General features: G+C 39.1%; 3 protein-coding genes and 3 non-coding genes across 6 annotated transcripts; 1 reads left to right on the plus strand and 5 right to left on the minus strand.

The window, feature by feature from the left end:
- Positions 1-5509: 5509 nt before the first annotated feature.
- eif4a2 (eukaryotic translation initiation factor 4A) lies at positions 5510-9984 on the minus strand. The gene is made up of 11 exons (XM_034888333.1): positions 9719-9984; positions 8708-8759; positions 8493-8625; positions 8097-8236; positions 7507-7675; positions 7292-7401; positions 6828-6971; positions 6350-6487; positions 6152-6241; positions 5821-5900; positions 5510-5742 (listed from the first exon to the last, which is right to left on the minus strand). The coding sequence occupies exons 1-11, from the start codon at positions 9745-9747 to the stop codon at positions 5598-5600; spliced, it is 1230 nt and encodes a 409-aa protein (XP_034744224.1). The 5' UTR covers positions 9748-9984; the 3' UTR covers positions 5510-5597.
- LOC117954909 lies at positions 6598-6781 on the minus strand. The gene has a single exon (XR_004658922.1). It is a non-coding gene; the product is annotated as a small nucleolar RNA SNORA81 (small nucleolar RNA).
- LOC117954910 lies at positions 7780-7854 on the minus strand. Its single transcript, XR_004658923.1, has one exon. It is a non-coding gene; the product is annotated as a small nucleolar RNA SNORD2 (small nucleolar RNA).
- Positions 8373-8446, minus strand: LOC117954911. Its single transcript, XR_004658924.1, has one exon. It is a non-coding gene; the product is annotated as a small nucleolar RNA SNORD2 (small nucleolar RNA).
- Positions 9985-12669: 2685 nt separating the features above from the next.
- setd9 (SET domain containing 9) lies at positions 12670-13722 on the minus strand. Its single transcript, XM_034888416.1, has one exon. The coding sequence runs from the start codon at positions 13666-13668 to the stop codon at positions 12826-12828; it is 843 nt and encodes a 280-aa protein (XP_034744307.1). The 5' UTR covers positions 13669-13722; the 3' UTR covers positions 12670-12825.
- Positions 13723-13821: 99 nt separating this feature from the next.
- On the plus strand, positions 13822-16376 carry dcun1d1 (DCN1, defective in cullin neddylation 1, domain containing 1 (S. cerevisiae)). Its single transcript, XM_034888414.1, has 7 exons — positions 13822-14034; positions 14651-14864; positions 15063-15231; positions 15537-15667; positions 15758-15840; positions 15936-16032; positions 16263-16376. Exons 1-7 carry the CDS (start codon positions 13885-13887, stop codon positions 16337-16339), a joined length of 921 nt encoding a protein of 306 aa, XP_034744305.1. The 5' UTR covers positions 13822-13884; the 3' UTR covers positions 16340-16376.
- Positions 16377-17558: the final 1182 nt, after the last annotated feature.

Consider the following 17558-nt stretch of genomic DNA (forward strand, 5'->3'; position numbering starts at 1 on the left):
GCACAACTCTTTCAACAGTTTCATTCTTGTGTGACAACACAACGGCTTTCCGTTGGCCGTTCCATTGGTTTCCTGTAGGGACAGACAATTTCCCACCGCACAGATTGGCCGTTTTGGGCTGCACTCAAAGTTAAATTATTTCAACTTTGACCAAAAGCACGACCATTGAGATAGCCGCTGTCGTAGCTACCAACGGGTAATAGCTTCCTTGCCACCCTTGATGACGAATACCTGCGCTGCAGGTGGCTTTACACAAAGAGCCAATACATTTATTTTCAAAAATGTCAACTTTTGCTTTAATCTGGATATTTTTTTCAAACAAGGTATAAATAGTTAAAGGGAACATTTTAAGGTTCATGCTTTAGTCTTTAGTAACCTGTGTTTGCTGCAGGAAATGGGACTCTACTGAAACACACACACAGACTTCATGTGTATCATAAAAGTGCTGATCAAAAATGTCATTAAATTACCAAAATGTCAAGATAAATAACTATCTAAAGTGATAATTAAAAGTACTATTTTATCTAAGACATAAAATGAATACAAAACCAGTATATCTAATAAAAAAATTTAAAAAAGAATCTGTACTCAGATGGAATGCCTGCTGAGAAGCGTAAGATAAATTAACAGCACAGATTTTTGATCCAGAACGTCACATGTTCAAGGTCAACAGATTAATTTTGGGGCATTTTTAGGCCTTCTATTTCCACAGGATGAGGCATGGAAGGTGGATGACATGTGGCAAAGGGCCGCAGGTCAGAGTTGATCCCGTGGCCGCTGCCTGGAGGAGTAAACCTCTACATATGTGCACCCACTCTGCCAACCGAGCTAACCCAGCCACGAACTCAAAACCTTTCACGTTTCTCACACTTTGACTACATTTAGTCCACACAGGAAGCATTGCACACCAATGCAGCGTGCACACGTGCATTGGAAACAATGCGGTGGAAGTGTTGCACAAGCCACATTAGAGTGCAAATGCAAACGTCTTGCATTCTCCACAACGTCATACCTAAACACATATTTATAGTGAAGAAATAGACTTTGTCTGAGCGTGTGAGCAGAAATATAGCTGTCTGTAAGTTGGATTTGGTTTTCCATCTGATATGTGATATGTGGAGCCAAAAATACCCCTAGCATTGGCCAGAGCGTCCTCAGAGAGGCATGTGGCACACTGCTAACAAAAAACTAAGGGTTGGTCCTGTGCCAGTGCTCAACAGACACCAGAGAAGTGTCAAAAACTTAACGTGACAAACAAAACTGGTGGTCATGTTTCAGTTATGTGACTGATTAACTATGGCCGAGGGGGGGGAAATGCTGAACTTTAATAACCATTTCAGGCTTAAGCCAAAATCAAATCAAGATTTTCACACATCACCAAATTGCTTTTTTGTGTTTATATGCATTGTTCAGGTTTTCTCTCTGATTATTAACAAATCTCATCTCAGTAAGTTTTTGTTTTATTATCACTAAGTAAACGTCTCAGTGTCTTCCAGTTTAAAGTCACAAAGATGTCGCGCTCCCCTCACAACACCGCAACTTACTGTGAATCGTCCGTCTGTTTATTTATGGCATCATGAAATGTGCCGTCTGGATTAGCTGTTCTCCCAAACAGCTGCTCTGTTGCCAAGGAAACGCATAAAGAAGAATAACTCATACAAAGGATTTAGACTGGCCTAAAAACACAAACAGCTGCCTACGGTTGTTTACTGAACTGCCGTAGGCCTAACCCTAGTGGGTTGGCATTAAGATATCAACACAAAATTAATAAATATGCAGTTATATATGCCGTGTAACATTGTAGATGTTTAGTCTAATTTCCCTTGGAGATAGAAATTAATTTGTTATTTTTAGATTTACTAGAAGTGACCATTACTAAGAACCAGCCCATGAGGAGTCATCTTCTAACTTTAGTCATCAGAACAGTGAAGCTCATCTTTAGTCACTTCCCAAGAGGTGGCTTAGCAAAATAATTTTGATAAAAAGTTGACATGCTAAATATAACTGGAAACTGTGCTGGTAAAAGCGCCAGCTGAGCCCCATGGGAAAGCTGTTACTATAGCTTATTAAAAAAGACTTTAAAGAGATAGAGCGTCAGTAGAGCAGCCAACTTACAAAAAGAGCCATACTGCATTCTTACGCCATCTGTTTGACCCGCTGCCCTCCGGTAGATGCTTCACATCCTTTAAATCACAACGACAAATGGACTGAAAAACAGTTCCTACCACCGACCGCCATGCACTGTTTACACTGATTGTCAGCGCTGCAAAACTTACAAGTGCAGCTGCATTCCAACCTTTGCTTGTCTAACACTGCACAGATGTTTACATTCCAACTTTGTATATTCCTTTGTACATATTTACACCAAACCGGAATATTTGTAGAGAGTGTTGCAGGTGTTACATATTTTTGTAGGTCACCCTATCAGTTAGGATTGCACTTGTTCTATCGACAAAAATGAAACGAAAGAAATGTTGCAGAAAATAAAATTCAAAAAACTAAAGTTGCTCATTACGAATACTTTTTTGGATACTTCATAATACACATTGTTCAGCAAGATAGTCTTAACAAATGAACCCCACTTTTATCACTTTTATGGCTCTTTGATTTATTTATATATACTGTATATATATATAAATAATATATTATTTTCTTTATTTTGAATTTGTTTGATATGTATACCCCCGGTCAAAAGTTTGGGGTCACTTAGAAATTTCCATTGCACTCCATTATAGACAGAATCCCAGCTGAGGTCAGTTGCATTGTTTTGTTTAACCAGGGCAGCAGTTTCCAGATTACACTATGTGCTTACATAATTGCAAAAAAGGTTCTCCTGTGTTTTCTCACTCCGTTTTTAAAAAACGATATCAGATTAGTGAACAGCATGTGCCTTTGGAACATTGGATGAATGGTTGCTATATAATATATATAATATATATAATACATTTTTTCTATTCCAAATGTCACATTTTATTGGAACCGATTTGTTAACGACGTTGACTGGAAAAATGTCTGGATGATTCCTCACAAATACCTGATAGTGAACAAGGTGACAGAAGTATCGTTTAGAATAATTCACTACCCTGCGACTCAATGCATGCTAAAATATTAAAGAGACATCAAAACACACTGTTCTTTCTGTGAAGATCACCGGGAAAGTGTTTTGCTACTTTTTTGGTGTTGTTCACACACCAGAAGATTTTGGCAAAAACCTCAGCAGATTCATCCTTGACCATATCTGTAAAGCCTTATTGTGGGAGAGTGTTGTTTTTTGCTTTTATAGAATTCAAAGTAAAGAAAATGTGTACTTTGATCATAAATGTACTAATCCTTTCAAAGGAGTTTCACATTCATAAATGTAAATTCAGCACTAAAAAAACTCATTTTATACTTTATCTCCCTAAAGTTGTACTTTATATAAATCTGATTTCGGGCTCCAACAACAAGAAGGCAGTTAAAACTGTCAGCTTCCCCTGGCAAAATTGTTTTGTATTCTTTTTTCCTCACGCCTTTTTATATGTTATCTTGTATGCTTTTGTATGTAATTTGTGTTCGGTTTCCTATTTTTGCGATAAAGAGAAGAAAAAAATGCTTCTAATATCCTTCACTGGTCTCAGTCCAGAGCAACGGGATCTGTTGGTCCATCTCTTTAACTGTCTATGCCAATTAAACCTGAACTGCTAACTGTCTGCGAGCTTACCCGGTACTTTACGGTTATTCCTCTACTGTACGTCGCGTGGTTATGACACAATCGTTAGCCTATTTTTACAAAATCGTCTGTCAATGCCCAATGTGTGGAGAGTGCAGATTTGAGTCGCGCATGCTCAGATTTAAACTGTTTACGGCATATCGCGTCACACCCCATGAGAGTCGAGTCAGGCCGGCTCTGGCCGAGTTAGTTGCGCATACTCAGATTTAAACTGTTTACACATAACTGTCATACTGAAATTTGTGAAATCCATGAAATAATAAACTTGTCTCATTACAAACAATACCAGAAGATGGGAATCATTTCAAAAACGTTTTAGCTATCTATGACTGACTGATTGCTAACGTTAGCTCAAACGCCATCCCAGTGGAAGCCTTTGTTCTGTTTGATGCCAACTTGTAGCCAGCAGAAGTCTTTCATTAGCATAGTGTATGCTACTCGTCAAAGTGACGCATGCGCAACTCAAATCTGCACTCTTCTTACGTCGGACTGTGACAACCGTATAGTCAGGAGAAGCTCGAAAAAAAAAATATATATATATATACACACACACACACTATTCATTCTTTCTTCTGTATATGCCCCTCTGGTCTTGACTTTGAATGTATATATACTGGCTATGTAACTATTCTTAGTTACTAAAATGAAGAAAAAAAAGTAACGCCAAGACCTCACCGGAAAAGTGCTTCTGTAGTTTTTACTTCACTCGTGTTTATTTTAACGGTCTATGGTCCAGAACAACGGGATCTGATGGTCCATTTCTTTAACTGTCTGCTTTCTCTAAACGTAAATGACACTGGTGACATCCGAATGTTCGCTGCCGATCCGTGCCACGTGACCCGTTTTTAAAGTAGTATGAACATACGTTTTATCAGCCACGATCTACACGAGGACATTTACGACTCTGTGCCCGGTAACCACTGCCACTTTACAGTTTTAGAAGAACTACTAAAATTGTCTTTCCTGCTATGACCAAAGGAATAATTTACACAAGGTTATTTGCCATGTTCCTCTCAAACAAGTATGTTAATTACGGAACACTAACAGAAAAGACACTATTTTGTGAAAGATTACATGGAAATTTCTTAGTCATAATTTTTAATCTTCATAGGGGTAAAAATCTGAGCTAAAAAAAAAAAAAGAAAAAAAAAAAAAAGAAAAGAAAAGTCCCATGTTACCTAATATGTCAATAGTCTACAATCCCAAAAAATAAAAAAGGGAACATCTCCGAGAACATACAGAAGATAGTTTGTAAAAAAAAAAAAAAATCCTGACACCCATAATAGACATATCAGTTTATTAAGACATTCCTACAATTCTGGGGAGAGAAAATCTGAATGGGAGGGGGAAAAGCGCAATATACTCTGGCAAGGGTATCACGTCAGGAAATCTGATAGGAGTGGGATTACAAATATGGTATATTAAATTAGCACATTCACAAACAATAAAGTAGGGTAAGTCAACCTACAGTAATACGTAAGTATCTATTAAGCAGTCCCACAATACATTGCACATATGTTAGCATAACATAATCCGCAGACTTTATACAGCACTTATATCTTTTAGTCCACAAGTAAATTACTAAATGATGGAGAACATCAAATACACACATCTTAATTGAACATTGAAAAAAATACCTGATAAGAACCTTTAAGTTTACAGACCCCATAGCTGTGTAGCTCCAAACGGCCACCTGTCGAGGTTAGAATCTACAACTGTCCGAGAGGGACCACCATAGAAGTCACCTCACTTTTGACGCATACCAAAATTCCGATCCAAGATTTAGCATTGAAGTTTTTCCCCCTTTCGAATATTATAAGAACAATGCAAGTGGACGATCGCTATCACTGCGTTTAAAAAAAAAGAAAGAAAAGAAAAATCTCAAAGCTCAAATCAGGTCAGCCACATTCATGGGCATCTCCTCCACGGTAGTATTGTAAAATGTCTCGATATCCCGAAGAATCCTCTTGTCTTCCTCAGTGACAAAGTTGATAGCAACTCCTTTTCTTCCAAAACGGCCACCACGACCAATTCTGGAGGGAGTCAGATAGGACACGTTAGCTTCAGGTAACTGAGGTGCACATAAAGGTGCAATATATGAAGCAACTTACCTATGAATGTAGTTCTCTCGGTTTGTAGGAAGGTCATAATTAATGACCAAGGAAACCTGCTGGACATCGATACCACGAGCCTGTGAAAAAGAAAAGAAATTTAAATTGTAGTACAGTCAGAGATGAATGGCTAAATCCTTGTGCACGTCAATGTCGCTCGTACATAAGTAACAGATTTCTACAGAAAAACCCATTGTGGAGAACGAGCCCTAATCTCCCAAACGTTTGACTGCTTGGCCACAATAGGACTGTTGCAGGATTTAAAACATTTGGGGTTTACTTCACAACCAATTATGACATTTATGTTAATCACATTGCAGCTCATACTAACCAGAAGATCAGTAGTAATCAACACTCTGCTTGAGCCAGACCTAAACTCTCTCATAATCACATCACGCTCCTTCTGGTCCATATCACCATGCTGTAAAAGAGCATTTTAGTAAGGAAAATGTGAAGCATTACCACTGAGAAGCCTTGACCATCAAAACAGTGTATGGATCTAACAGTTGTAGAGCCAAACAGATCCTACCAGAGCAGAGACGGTGAAGTCTCTAGCATGCATCTTCTCAGTCAACCAGTCGACTTTTCTCCTGGTGTTGAGGAAAATAACAGCCTGTGTGATAGTCAGTGTTTCATACAGATCACACAGGGTGTCCAGCTTCCACTCCTGTTGATATTAATAAAAAAACTGTTATGAATTATTAACTGAACAAAGTTAAGATGACAAGACAAACGCAAGCCTGCTTGTCAAGCATCTATAAAGATAAGGTTCATCTAATGTGTAACACAGGATCTTGAGACAAAAGACACTGGACATTAAGAAAGAGGTCCCCCCAAGCCTCATTCAGATACTGTGCATTTTAATCTCCTTCCCTGGTGTACCCATGCTTACACGGCCACATGAGCTAAACCTGTGAGGTTTGGCTCCTGCAGTTTTAGCAGGGTGCTTTAGAGAGAAGGACAGTGAGAAGCAGCTTTCTGAAAGTGTTGCAGATAAGTTAACCCACCTCTCGCTCCACATTTATGTAGAATTGCTTGATACCCTCGAGGGTAAGCTCTTCTTTCTTCACCAAGATGCGAATGGGTTCTCGCATAAACTTCTTGGTCACCTCCAACACCTCTGCTGGCATGGTGGCAGAGAGTAGGACCACCTTTAGAAGATTTACAACATGTCGCCATAAGATACAAGAGACGAGTCATCAAGTCAACTTTGTGCAGTTTCAAAAGTGCATTTAAAACTCAGACCTGCGTGGCACTGCGCCTTGAGACAGTGACTAACGAACATTAAGAAAGAGGTTCAACCACAACTCATTTTCAGTACAGTGGGTAATAATCTCCTTCCACGCAAAATTGTTGTGTGGTGCAGATTTTTTCATACAATGCTACCAGAGTTCCTATAATGCAGAATGGTTCTACACTGCATATTTCATTCTTGTCAGTTTTTCAACTTGTATCCAAAAAAAGTTCTTACTTGAATGTTTGTGCTCTGCTTCTGGAAGATCTCATAGATTTGATCTTTGAACCCTCGACTCAACATCTCATCGGCTTCATCCAGAACAAACATCTTGATACATTTTGCAGCTGCACAGAAATGTGGCGATAAAAGCCAAGCGTTGGATTAGTAAAATAAAAATCACCCAATCATTTGAGAATACTTTTCGGTTGATCCAGACCTGTCATACTTACACAGATGTCCCCTGCTAAGCATGTCATACACACGTCCTGGTGTGCCCACCACAATGTGAGGGGCCTCAGCCTGGAGCTTAGTTATTTCAGCACGGAGATCAGTCCCTCCAATGCAGGCATGGCACGCTGCCCCCATGTAGTCACCCAGAGCCAGAATGACCTTTTGGATCTAATGAGGGGAGACAGGAGCAAAAAAACAACACCACTGCTTTAGGATGACGTAAGGTACAGATGGCAAGACAGGACATTAACAGTGTGTGGAATAACTGTTCAAAGTGATCAGTAAAATCAAAAAGTAATCTCCATTATAGAGTCAGTCCCGAAAGATGGTATGCCATCACATCACCCAGTTTTCCACAGCAACAAGAATATATATATATTTAAATCACAATCATTCAATTAAGCCAGATTTAGACCAATGCAGCCATGGACAAAGACTACACCAATCTTACGGATACCGTTTCACAATTTCTGAATTTTGAAAAGTTTGAAGAAGAAAAAAAAGGTACCTTAGAAACTGAATCAGTGTCCTCAATATGCTGTCTAGGTCTGAGATACTGTGGAGGTCACTGACCTCAGAAACAGCATACCTGCTGAGCCAGCTCTCTGGTGGGAGCCAACACCAGAGCCTGAGTCTCCTTCACCTCTATGTCCAGTTGCTGCAAGATAGAGATGGCAAACGTGGCCGTCTTGCCAGTGCCCGACTGAGCCTGGGCAATGACATCATAGCCTACAGACAAATATTTACAGTAAGAACATATTTCTTCCAACTCAATAATTGAAGATCAAGATATGTGCATTCTAAATATTCTATACAAATAAATCTGACATGATGTCAAGTTTGATTGCACGACAGTTACAGTATTGAGTGATCAGTTGTGAAAAAAAGTATCCCCATGAATGGGTAAGTCCCGAAAGATGGTAAAGCATCACTTCACTCACAAATAAGCAATCCACTTATCGGTTAAAATGTTTGTTTTTTTTACCTTTGATGCAAGGTATGATTGCCCTTTGTTGAATGGCAGATGGCTTTTCAAAACCATATGCATATATCCCGCGGAGAAGAGTCTCCTTCAGGCTCATATCGTCAAAGTTGTCCGTAATCTCATTCCAGTTACTCTGGAATTAAGAATAGCTTGTGAGTGTAAATAAATACACAAATTCAATGCTAAAACCGTAGCAATGACTCATTTTGTCTTACCTCGATAACACCATCAGGCTCCATTCCATCTGGCCCCCCATGGTCTTTTGAGCTGTGTAAAAAAAAAAGTAAATTTTACTTAGCTTAGAGTCATAACCACCATTTAATTGGAAAATCTACCAAGAACAGGCAACTACAACAATATGATACAACCACGTGTCATGATTGAGCAAGATACTTCCCCAATGTTAACTTTCCGCTTTAATATTGAAGCTATAATTTATACGCCACAGAGTGCTAAACTCAGCACATTTCCATAGTTATCTTTTTTTAATTAGAAATTCTAAAATCAACCAGGACTGAAACATGAGTGGTCGCCACTTTAATCACTTAAAACGTTACGTTGAGAACTAGCTCCGTCAGAGGTGTGGCGAGCGGTTCTCACCGGGTTACGCCCAGAGTGTCTCATTACAGAGTCCGGGGCTTTGCTGGGCGCACGTGTAAAATCTCACAAGTAGAGCTCAACTAAAGTTACCTTGGGCTCCTAAAATTCAAGTTAAAAAGGGATCGGGAAAAGTTGTCGAAGCGGTTTAGACGCCCAGATTGGCTTTATGTCAATTAGAGTATCGAAAGAGTTACCGTTAGCCAATATGTCGGATAGTTGGGCCTGTGATAGCTCCTGCTGCCTGAGAACTAGCTAATGTTAGGCCGAACTGTAACATAAGCTTGGCCTCGCAGTTCTCACAACCACGACAGCAAAACGTTTTAAACATACAAGCCAGTTCCCATTAATCACATAGTCGACACAAGAAATAAAGAACATTTTTTTCAAAATCGCTAGTAACATTTTGGAAATGCGGAGTAGCTGAGCAGCTAACTGCACAAAGCTAGCTAAATGTTAGCAACCCAATAGCCCTCAAAGTGGTCGGGGCCTAACTATCTAGCTAGCTATATAATAAATAATACCGCATCAAACATACTTCCCACCACCATGGCACGTTAAAATACACCTAGCTAAACCCCGAGCATTGTTTTAAAAACTATTAATTAGACCAGATGTACGATTCTTACCTGTTAAAATCAGCAGAATCACTAGACATGATCCGTTCCTAACTTCACCATGCGACTGGAAAGATCGCTGATGGCGATGCCCACTGCCTTTATGCAGCCGCACTTTTTTTACTCACTAACTTAAAATTCTCCGTTTCGTTGACAATATAGTTTCAGTTGACTGACTTAATGTTTGGCTCACAATAAATTGTATTCTAAATACAAATGTATGTTTCAATAAACGATAAAATGCGAAGATTATTCCAGACTATATTTCTCAGCGGAAGATTATTGCAGTAATAAGTAGTGCTACGGTTTCTACAGTGTCTCTGATAGGTCAAAACGTGTTCTGACTACGGCTCTGACAACCTTTCCATGGGTTTAACTTGTGCAATATCTTTGGAGAGAGGATCCGTATGTGGCCGATACAAGAGCCCTTCAGATCACTTAAATTAAGAAGAAAAAATACGGAGTTTTTAAAATACAAATAATGTAATAGGCCTACAGGAGCTTTTAGAAAAACAATGAGAAATTGAAAGAAAGATTTACATGGTAATCATCATGAAACCACTTTTTGTTGCCACGAAGTTTAGTGGAGGGTATGCAGGAGTAAATGCAGGGTTTTACATTATTTGTTCCTACGTTATGTATTCTATCTTATGCAACTTTGAGATAGCAGTGAGTGAGCTTACATTGAAACACAGCTGCTTATCACAATAATGGACAACTCAGCTAATAGCCTTGGCCTTCATTCTTTCTTTCAGAGTAATGTCGGAGAAAAGCTTTTCAAACATAAATGACAAATACTCAGAGTTGGCTGAAACGGGTAATTGCATTGTTTAAAAAATGAGTAGAATAATTATTCTGCCACTGTCTGTCTATTGCGTTTCAAGACAGCCGTGCTGCGGTTGGATTTCACATGGGAACATTTTTAAATTGTAATGTAATTTATGTTTTCACACTGACCCATATCACACTATAATAACCAACATGATGTATTATAGGCCTACTAATGTGATTTCCTGCTTCGTGAAGTGTTGACTTTAGTTCCCTGTGACCAATTAACATGATCAGTTTCTTTCTTATGTGTGTTTGTCTGGTGTCTCACCCCTGTGGCAATCATTGGGTAAATATTTGTACAAAAGAGTCAGATTCTGAATGACTCATAACAGGCTTACTTGGAGGACCTGCACCCTCTTCTTATCTGTTTCAGAATTCATTTAACCTTGTTTCTGCAGATTGTCTCTTTTAGTGTGTTTGACATAGGGGCCAGTGATGAGGATAATGCTGTTTTCTTCATTTTTGCAGTTCAGGTTAAAGGCCAGAAGAGTAATAAAGTGATGCATACATACGCATTCTTGGATCCAGTGAATTCAGGTACATTCTGTAATGTCAGTTTGGCAAAGAGACTGGGCTTGGGAGGCAAACCAGTCAACATTGTATCGAGAACAATGGGTAAAAAGAAGATTGTGAGCAGTGGTGCTCACAATCTTCTTTTGACCCATTGTTCTCGTACCAAATGGTTTGGACATTTCTGGTATGGATACGGTATGGGAGGTCAAAAGAGAAGCATCAGTGGATTTTCTTCAGGAACTCAGAAGATCCCACAACTCCTCATCAACTACTTCTCATCTTGGAGGAAACTTAAAACGTCAGTTGCCTGATTCCTCAAGCTTAAGGAAGTTCTTTTTCCTTTTGGTGGTTGCCTGCAATGATAATTGAAGATAACTGTGAGTTTACACTTTTCACAATTAGGGGCCGGAATGTTGGAGCTATTCATTATTTTGTTATATATAATAGTTTTTTTTGTTTATTTTTTTAATTTCCGTTTTGCTTGAATTTTACAGCTACATACATTTTTTTATGATTAGTATTTTATTTGGGTAATTTTAAGTTTCTGTTAGTGGTTTTGTTTTGAAGGTACCAAGCAGCCTTAGCCACCAGGTGTCTACATATAGAGGTGAACAGGTATGTGAGAGGTAGACACCGGGGAAGACTGATGTTTATTTTACCAGAGCCTAGAGACACCACTGAGCATTCTTGTCCCATTGATTTTCTATTTTTTATTTCTAATTGAGTACCCTATACCATTACATAAGGCAGGAGCGATACTGTTGGGTGCGTGCTGCTTTTCTTAGTTGATTCCCAGTAGAACACCAGCATAGCCACTTTGGACAAGCCATCTCATTTAATTTTTTCTTTTTACTTTAAGTGGGTGAAAGTCACAAAAAGTACATATAATCACAACTCTTTGTTAATGAATTGCTGTTATTAGGTTTATGTAGCAAGTTAAGATTTATGACCAGTAGATAACCCTGGATTTCCACCAACTACGGAACAGCTGCCAATCGTCTCCGCTGCGTGTCGGGTCCATGCTCCGCCATCCTTCAATACTCACCAGGTCCGTATTTGTTGCAGAACAGCGGAGGCCATAACTGACAGCTTTATGTATGATCACGCAATATTACAGGAGTTTCTATAAACTGAACCACAAAACTTCTGACCTGTTGACTCGGGGCCTCTCTCTACCCGTTATGACATTTTCAAGGTGTAGTGCAGGGAAATATGATCCACTGTGAGCATGGTGTATTTTATTTTGAAAATTAACCGGAGGTTTTATTTTGTTTCTGTGCTCGACTTCTTTTCCGCACAATCTGCCCTGTGCTGACCGCTGTGGAGCTCTCTTTCTTTCGGTAAAAGTAGAAGCTCTACGTATCTGCTCCGGAGGGCTGCTGATCTCCGTTCCGGAGCAGATCTGAAGCTGTTCCGCAATTGGTGGAAATCAGGGGTAAGTCAGTGGCCAACTTGGGCCAGCCCAGTAAAAAAAGACTGGACACACCACTATGCTCAGGTCTGGAACATGCAGATCCTTTGTGGTCTGTTCCCCTGGCCCAATTAACCTTGGCTACTTCTATAAATTTCTTAAAATACCCTTCAACACGGTTAAAAAAGAGCAGTTTTGTGGCCGGCACACAGCAATTCATACAAGAAATGTTTGCCTTTATTCCAGTGCAATGCTAAGTGTAGACAAATGTTTTTCCCCTTAGGAAGCAAGACAATGAAAGTAATGTTTTCTTCAGTTCTGACACCAAAGCAGAACAGCGTACTGTGTAGAGTGTACTTTGACTCTAATGCACAATGGTGTAGTAGTTTGAGAAAAGTTCCTCCCCTACTGTAATGTCTCTAAGTGATACAAGGACAACACAGCGTAGAGGCCTCTGTGTGTCATGGCTGTAGTTGACATTAGGCAGATACAGGCGGAGCTCGATGGGAAATGTGTCCGGCACGTCATACTCCTGGTAGCACACGTTGGCTGGCAACTCATTAGAGCAGTTGTTCACATACTGACCAACAGCAAGTGGGTTTTGTGGACTGGCTGTCAGCCAGCTGGTGTCACTCATCATGAAAGGCCCTATCCTGTCCCTGCCACTGCATGACTTGAACACCATTTTGGATATGCCTTTGTCATTTCCATCAACCAAGACACCATCAATGCACCTAAATAGAAAGGGGTTTCTGATGGACTGGAGCAGAATTGGCTCATAGGCTTGATATACTGTACCAGGGTACATGGCCACTGTAGCTCCTTTGGGTACAAATCCTTTGGTAACAAACACTCCAGTTCCAGCAAAGGGCAAAGTGCTAGGTTTCCGGTCAATGCAGAATCCAAGAGTCTGTAACATGGCATCATCTCCACACACTTTATTTTCTTCACTTGTTACCTGTCTGCGAAAGGGAGTTTGAGCTGCACGGAGTCCCCCCTTATTTGCCCCATTACGGAGCAGGACTCTGAAGAGCTGCAGCAGGCTCTGGGAAACCTCCTCATCTGGGACCTGTTTGTCCTTCAAGCGCTCCGTCACCTTCCGCAGCGTTTTCTCATTTTTAGACAGGTTCAGTACAACCCATGGGACAAATCGGTGTCTGTATGATTTCCATTGGTTCTGAAATCTTTTTAGAACAGTTCTTAACATCCAGGTCGACGTCTGAGAGCTCGGACAAGGAGGAAGAAGCTTGGTTTTACAGTCTCTTCCGTTAAGTTGCTCCAAAATAAAAAGCAACTTGTTGTTAATGTATCCAAATTGGTCTACAAAATCTCAAACTTTAATAAAGTTTTTTTTTCATTTTACGACAAATATGTATAATGTGTTAGGCAATGGGAAAAACATCGAACAATGTAGCACTTTAAGATGTGGTTTAATCAAGAAGCTCCCAAACCTTTGCTTTTATTTTTGACATATGATGCTTCAACCGGAAGAACTTTTTACGTGACTCGAATAAACTTTACATGCATTAGCCAGCTGGATGGAAGGAAAGGGAGTCGGGCAAAGACAAACATGGTAAGAAATTACTGTTTTTATTCTGGTGCCGTGATGTAATCATAAACTATTACTTTGGGGTGATTCATATAATAATAAAAGCTGCTGCGGTAATGACCTGGTATTTTCTTTATATAATGAAAACAAACGTAGCTCTCGACGTTAGCATTAGCTTGCCTAGCTAGTTAGCTAGCTTGCTAGCCTTTAAGCCAACTGACAAACAAAATTGGCCAACGTACACGCACACTGCAGCAGCGTAAGCTTTGTATTGTTGCCCACAGGATTTTATGACTAGCTGTATTGTTCAGTGTTATCATAAATGTAAATACACTAGTTAGCTAGCCAGTCAGTCAACACATTGCAAGTTGGTGTATGCTGTCAGGAAAGCATGTTATTGCAGTTTTTTCAATGTGTTAGACCATGGTTCTGTTTTTATGTAACGTTAGCTAACAACTAGCCTACACTTCGTGGTTATTTTGGGTAATTTTGGAGTTCTGTAGTTGGAATTGTCGTTGTTAGCAACTGATATAAATTGTTATTCTGACAGATAAGTGATGTTTAATTTTTGCTATTACTGGTCTTTAAATTAGTCTATTTGTGTGTTATTGCAACAAGTGTTTTGTGTGTTTTTGTGCAGAACAAGCTGAAGTCCTCACAAAAGGATAAAGTTCGTCAGTTCATGATTTTCACACAATCCAATGAGAAAACTGCACTGACCTGTCTGTCACAGAATGACTGGAAACTAGATGTTGCCACTGACAAGTTTTTCCAAAATCCAGAGCTCTTTGTTTCAAATCTAAAGGCAGCCTTAGACAAGAAGAAGCTTGATCAGCTGTACAACAGATATAGAGGTATGGAAAGCCTATTGGATGTGTAAAAATAAAGCTCCATAGTTATATGTAGTCAATAGTCAATGCAATTTTCAGCTTGTTACAATAAAGGGATTATATCACAGTGAAACACTGACAATATTGTGTGTTATTTATTGAAAATTGACCATCTGGCTCTGAAGTAAATGACAAAAGCACACTTCACACTCTGATACGTAGATCCTCATGATGACAACAAGATCGGAATTGATGGGATCCAGCAGTTCTGTGATGACCTGGCTCTGGACCCAGCCAGTATAAGTGTCCTTCTCATAGCCTGGAAGTTCAGGGCTGCAACACAGTGCGAGTTTTCAAAACAGGAGTTCATGGATGGCATGGCAGAACAGGGGTGATGATATATTTTAAGAAGGCACAGTATACTCTTTCTGTAAAGTGGTACTTATCATCAAACTCACAGTGCTATTATACTACATACAATACGCTATGTACACATAGAGTTTCCTGCAAAAAAAGTTGATCTGTATATAGGTTCTCAGCATTGTTTGGAAGATGTCAAATATAAGTTACCATTATACATATGCATGCATCTTTAGGATTGCTTAGTTATACAACAAACAAAGATGAATCTACTCTACTGAAAAAAACATTCCTCTTTGTCCAGCAAAACACAAGTCTGCTTTTGTGTCTCCCCAGGTGTGACAGCGTAGAGAAGTTAAAAGCTCAGCTGCCAAAGATGGAGCAAGACTTAAAGGACCAAGGGAAATTTAAGGACTTTTACCAGTTTACATTTAATTTTGCAAAGAATCCTGGCCAGAAAGGTTTGGGTAAGAACCTTTTAATGCTAATCAGCATTAACCATCTATTTGTTATGTCATTGTTGAATGTTTATTGACCTGTTTTTGGTTCTCTTACAGATTTAGAAATGGCAATTGCATATTGGAATTTAGTACTGGCTGGAAGATTCAAGTTCCTGGATTTGTGGAACAGTTTTTTAGTTGTAAGTTTATAATCACACTCAATACTACTCTACACATGCAAATATAATACCGTCTCATTGACTTGCTTCAACTTTACCCAACATCTTTTTTGCAGGAGCACCACAAAAGATCAATTCCTAAGGACACTTGGAACCTCTTACTAGACTTCAGCACAATGATCACAGATGACATGTCGAATTATGACGAGGAAGGTTTGTACAGACACCCAGCTGAAAGTGAACCTGTTTATCACTGTGTGCATGCAAGTGCCTATGACCTGTAATTATTCCCCCACAACTCATTAGATGAAGGGCCTCTACCCTGCTTCACACAGGCCTAGTACGGTTTTTAAGTATTAAAATGATCAGATCAGACCATAATCATATCTTCAACCATGGGAGAGTTAATTGATTTAATTATTTTTGTTTTGTTCATTCAATAGGTGCATGGCCTGTCCTTATTGATGACTTTGTGGAGTTTGCACGACCACACATCGGGACTAAAAGTACGGCAGTTTAAAGTCTGCTCTCACAAAAGGAACATCCATGTGAGGTTTCCAACAAACCACAGAGCGCAGTGAACAGAGGATAAGGGGACCGCACTGAGCTGAGAACTATGTTGCCTTTTCAACCCTCAGGACTGAAATATTTTACACAGCAGAGACTTTATATATGTGTGTGTGTGTGTATTTACATATATAAAAAAAGGCATATCTCTTTGTTGGTCAACTTGTGGTGGTCTGGATCTTTTATCTAAAGAATTGGGCTTTTTGTGTGCGCTAAAGCCAACTAGAGAAGAGTCACCTCCGCTCGAAAGCAGGTAATGTTAGACACACTTTTGAATGGTAATCTAAACAAGAGGGTTCACGAGGGGGGATGTTGTTCTTTAAATATTGAATTTTAATACTTGTGTGAATTCCTGATTTTGTTTTTGTTTTGATACATTTGTGCGATAAGTCAGTATAAAACATTGATTGTAATTTTTTAAGCATAATGCTGTTTGTTTAAACACAAATGTATAAAGATAAAATAAATGTTTCAATTTGGTATCTTTAAAACTACCAGGTCTCTGTTTGTTTCTGTGTGTAAAAAAAAAAAAAGAAATATAAATATATATTAGATAGAAGTCATTCTCAGTCAGTGAATATTGTTGGTTTATATGATCTAGGGCCTGTTTGAGTTGTATTGCTTTATGAATGTTCGGATTTAAATTAGGTAAAATTACATAAAAAATGGAAGATGTCTTTGTTTCTCTCACTGCAATACGAAGCTGCTTTCTTAATGAATCCCTAGAGCTTATAGTTTATCATTTGCATGTAATTGATTGTTAAATTTTTCAGTTTTCTTTCAAGATGGAGAGGGGTGTATAACTGACTTTTAAGGTGAAAACCATGAAATCTTGCATACAAAACCTGTAATAGGTAATCATGCAGTAATGTTGACAGGGAATAAGCTAGATGTGTTCTGAAAAGCTCAATAATGGAAAAAAAGAATTATCTGCCAAGAGCGATTATGCTTTTATGGAGGTGCCATATGCAAAAGTAGCGTTAGAGCAGTGACTTTTCATGCTTTTCCTCATACCTAGTCTTTGTAACCTGGTCTTTATATTGTTGCTTTGCATAACAGGCTACATTTTGAGTTACCCCAGAGTATTGTCTGAGTTGTATAGGTCAAAAACGTTAACGTTGAATGCTTTGGTATGTTAATGAAATTGAGACTTAAAACAAGACTAGCAGCAC

Source organism: Etheostoma cragini, chromosome 12 (genome assembly GCF_013103735.1).
Source record: "Etheostoma cragini isolate CJK2018 chromosome 12, CSU_Ecrag_1.0, whole genome shotgun sequence".
In the NCBI taxonomy this organism is placed as follows: domain Eukaryota; kingdom Metazoa; phylum Chordata; class Actinopteri; order Perciformes; family Percidae; genus Etheostoma; species Etheostoma cragini.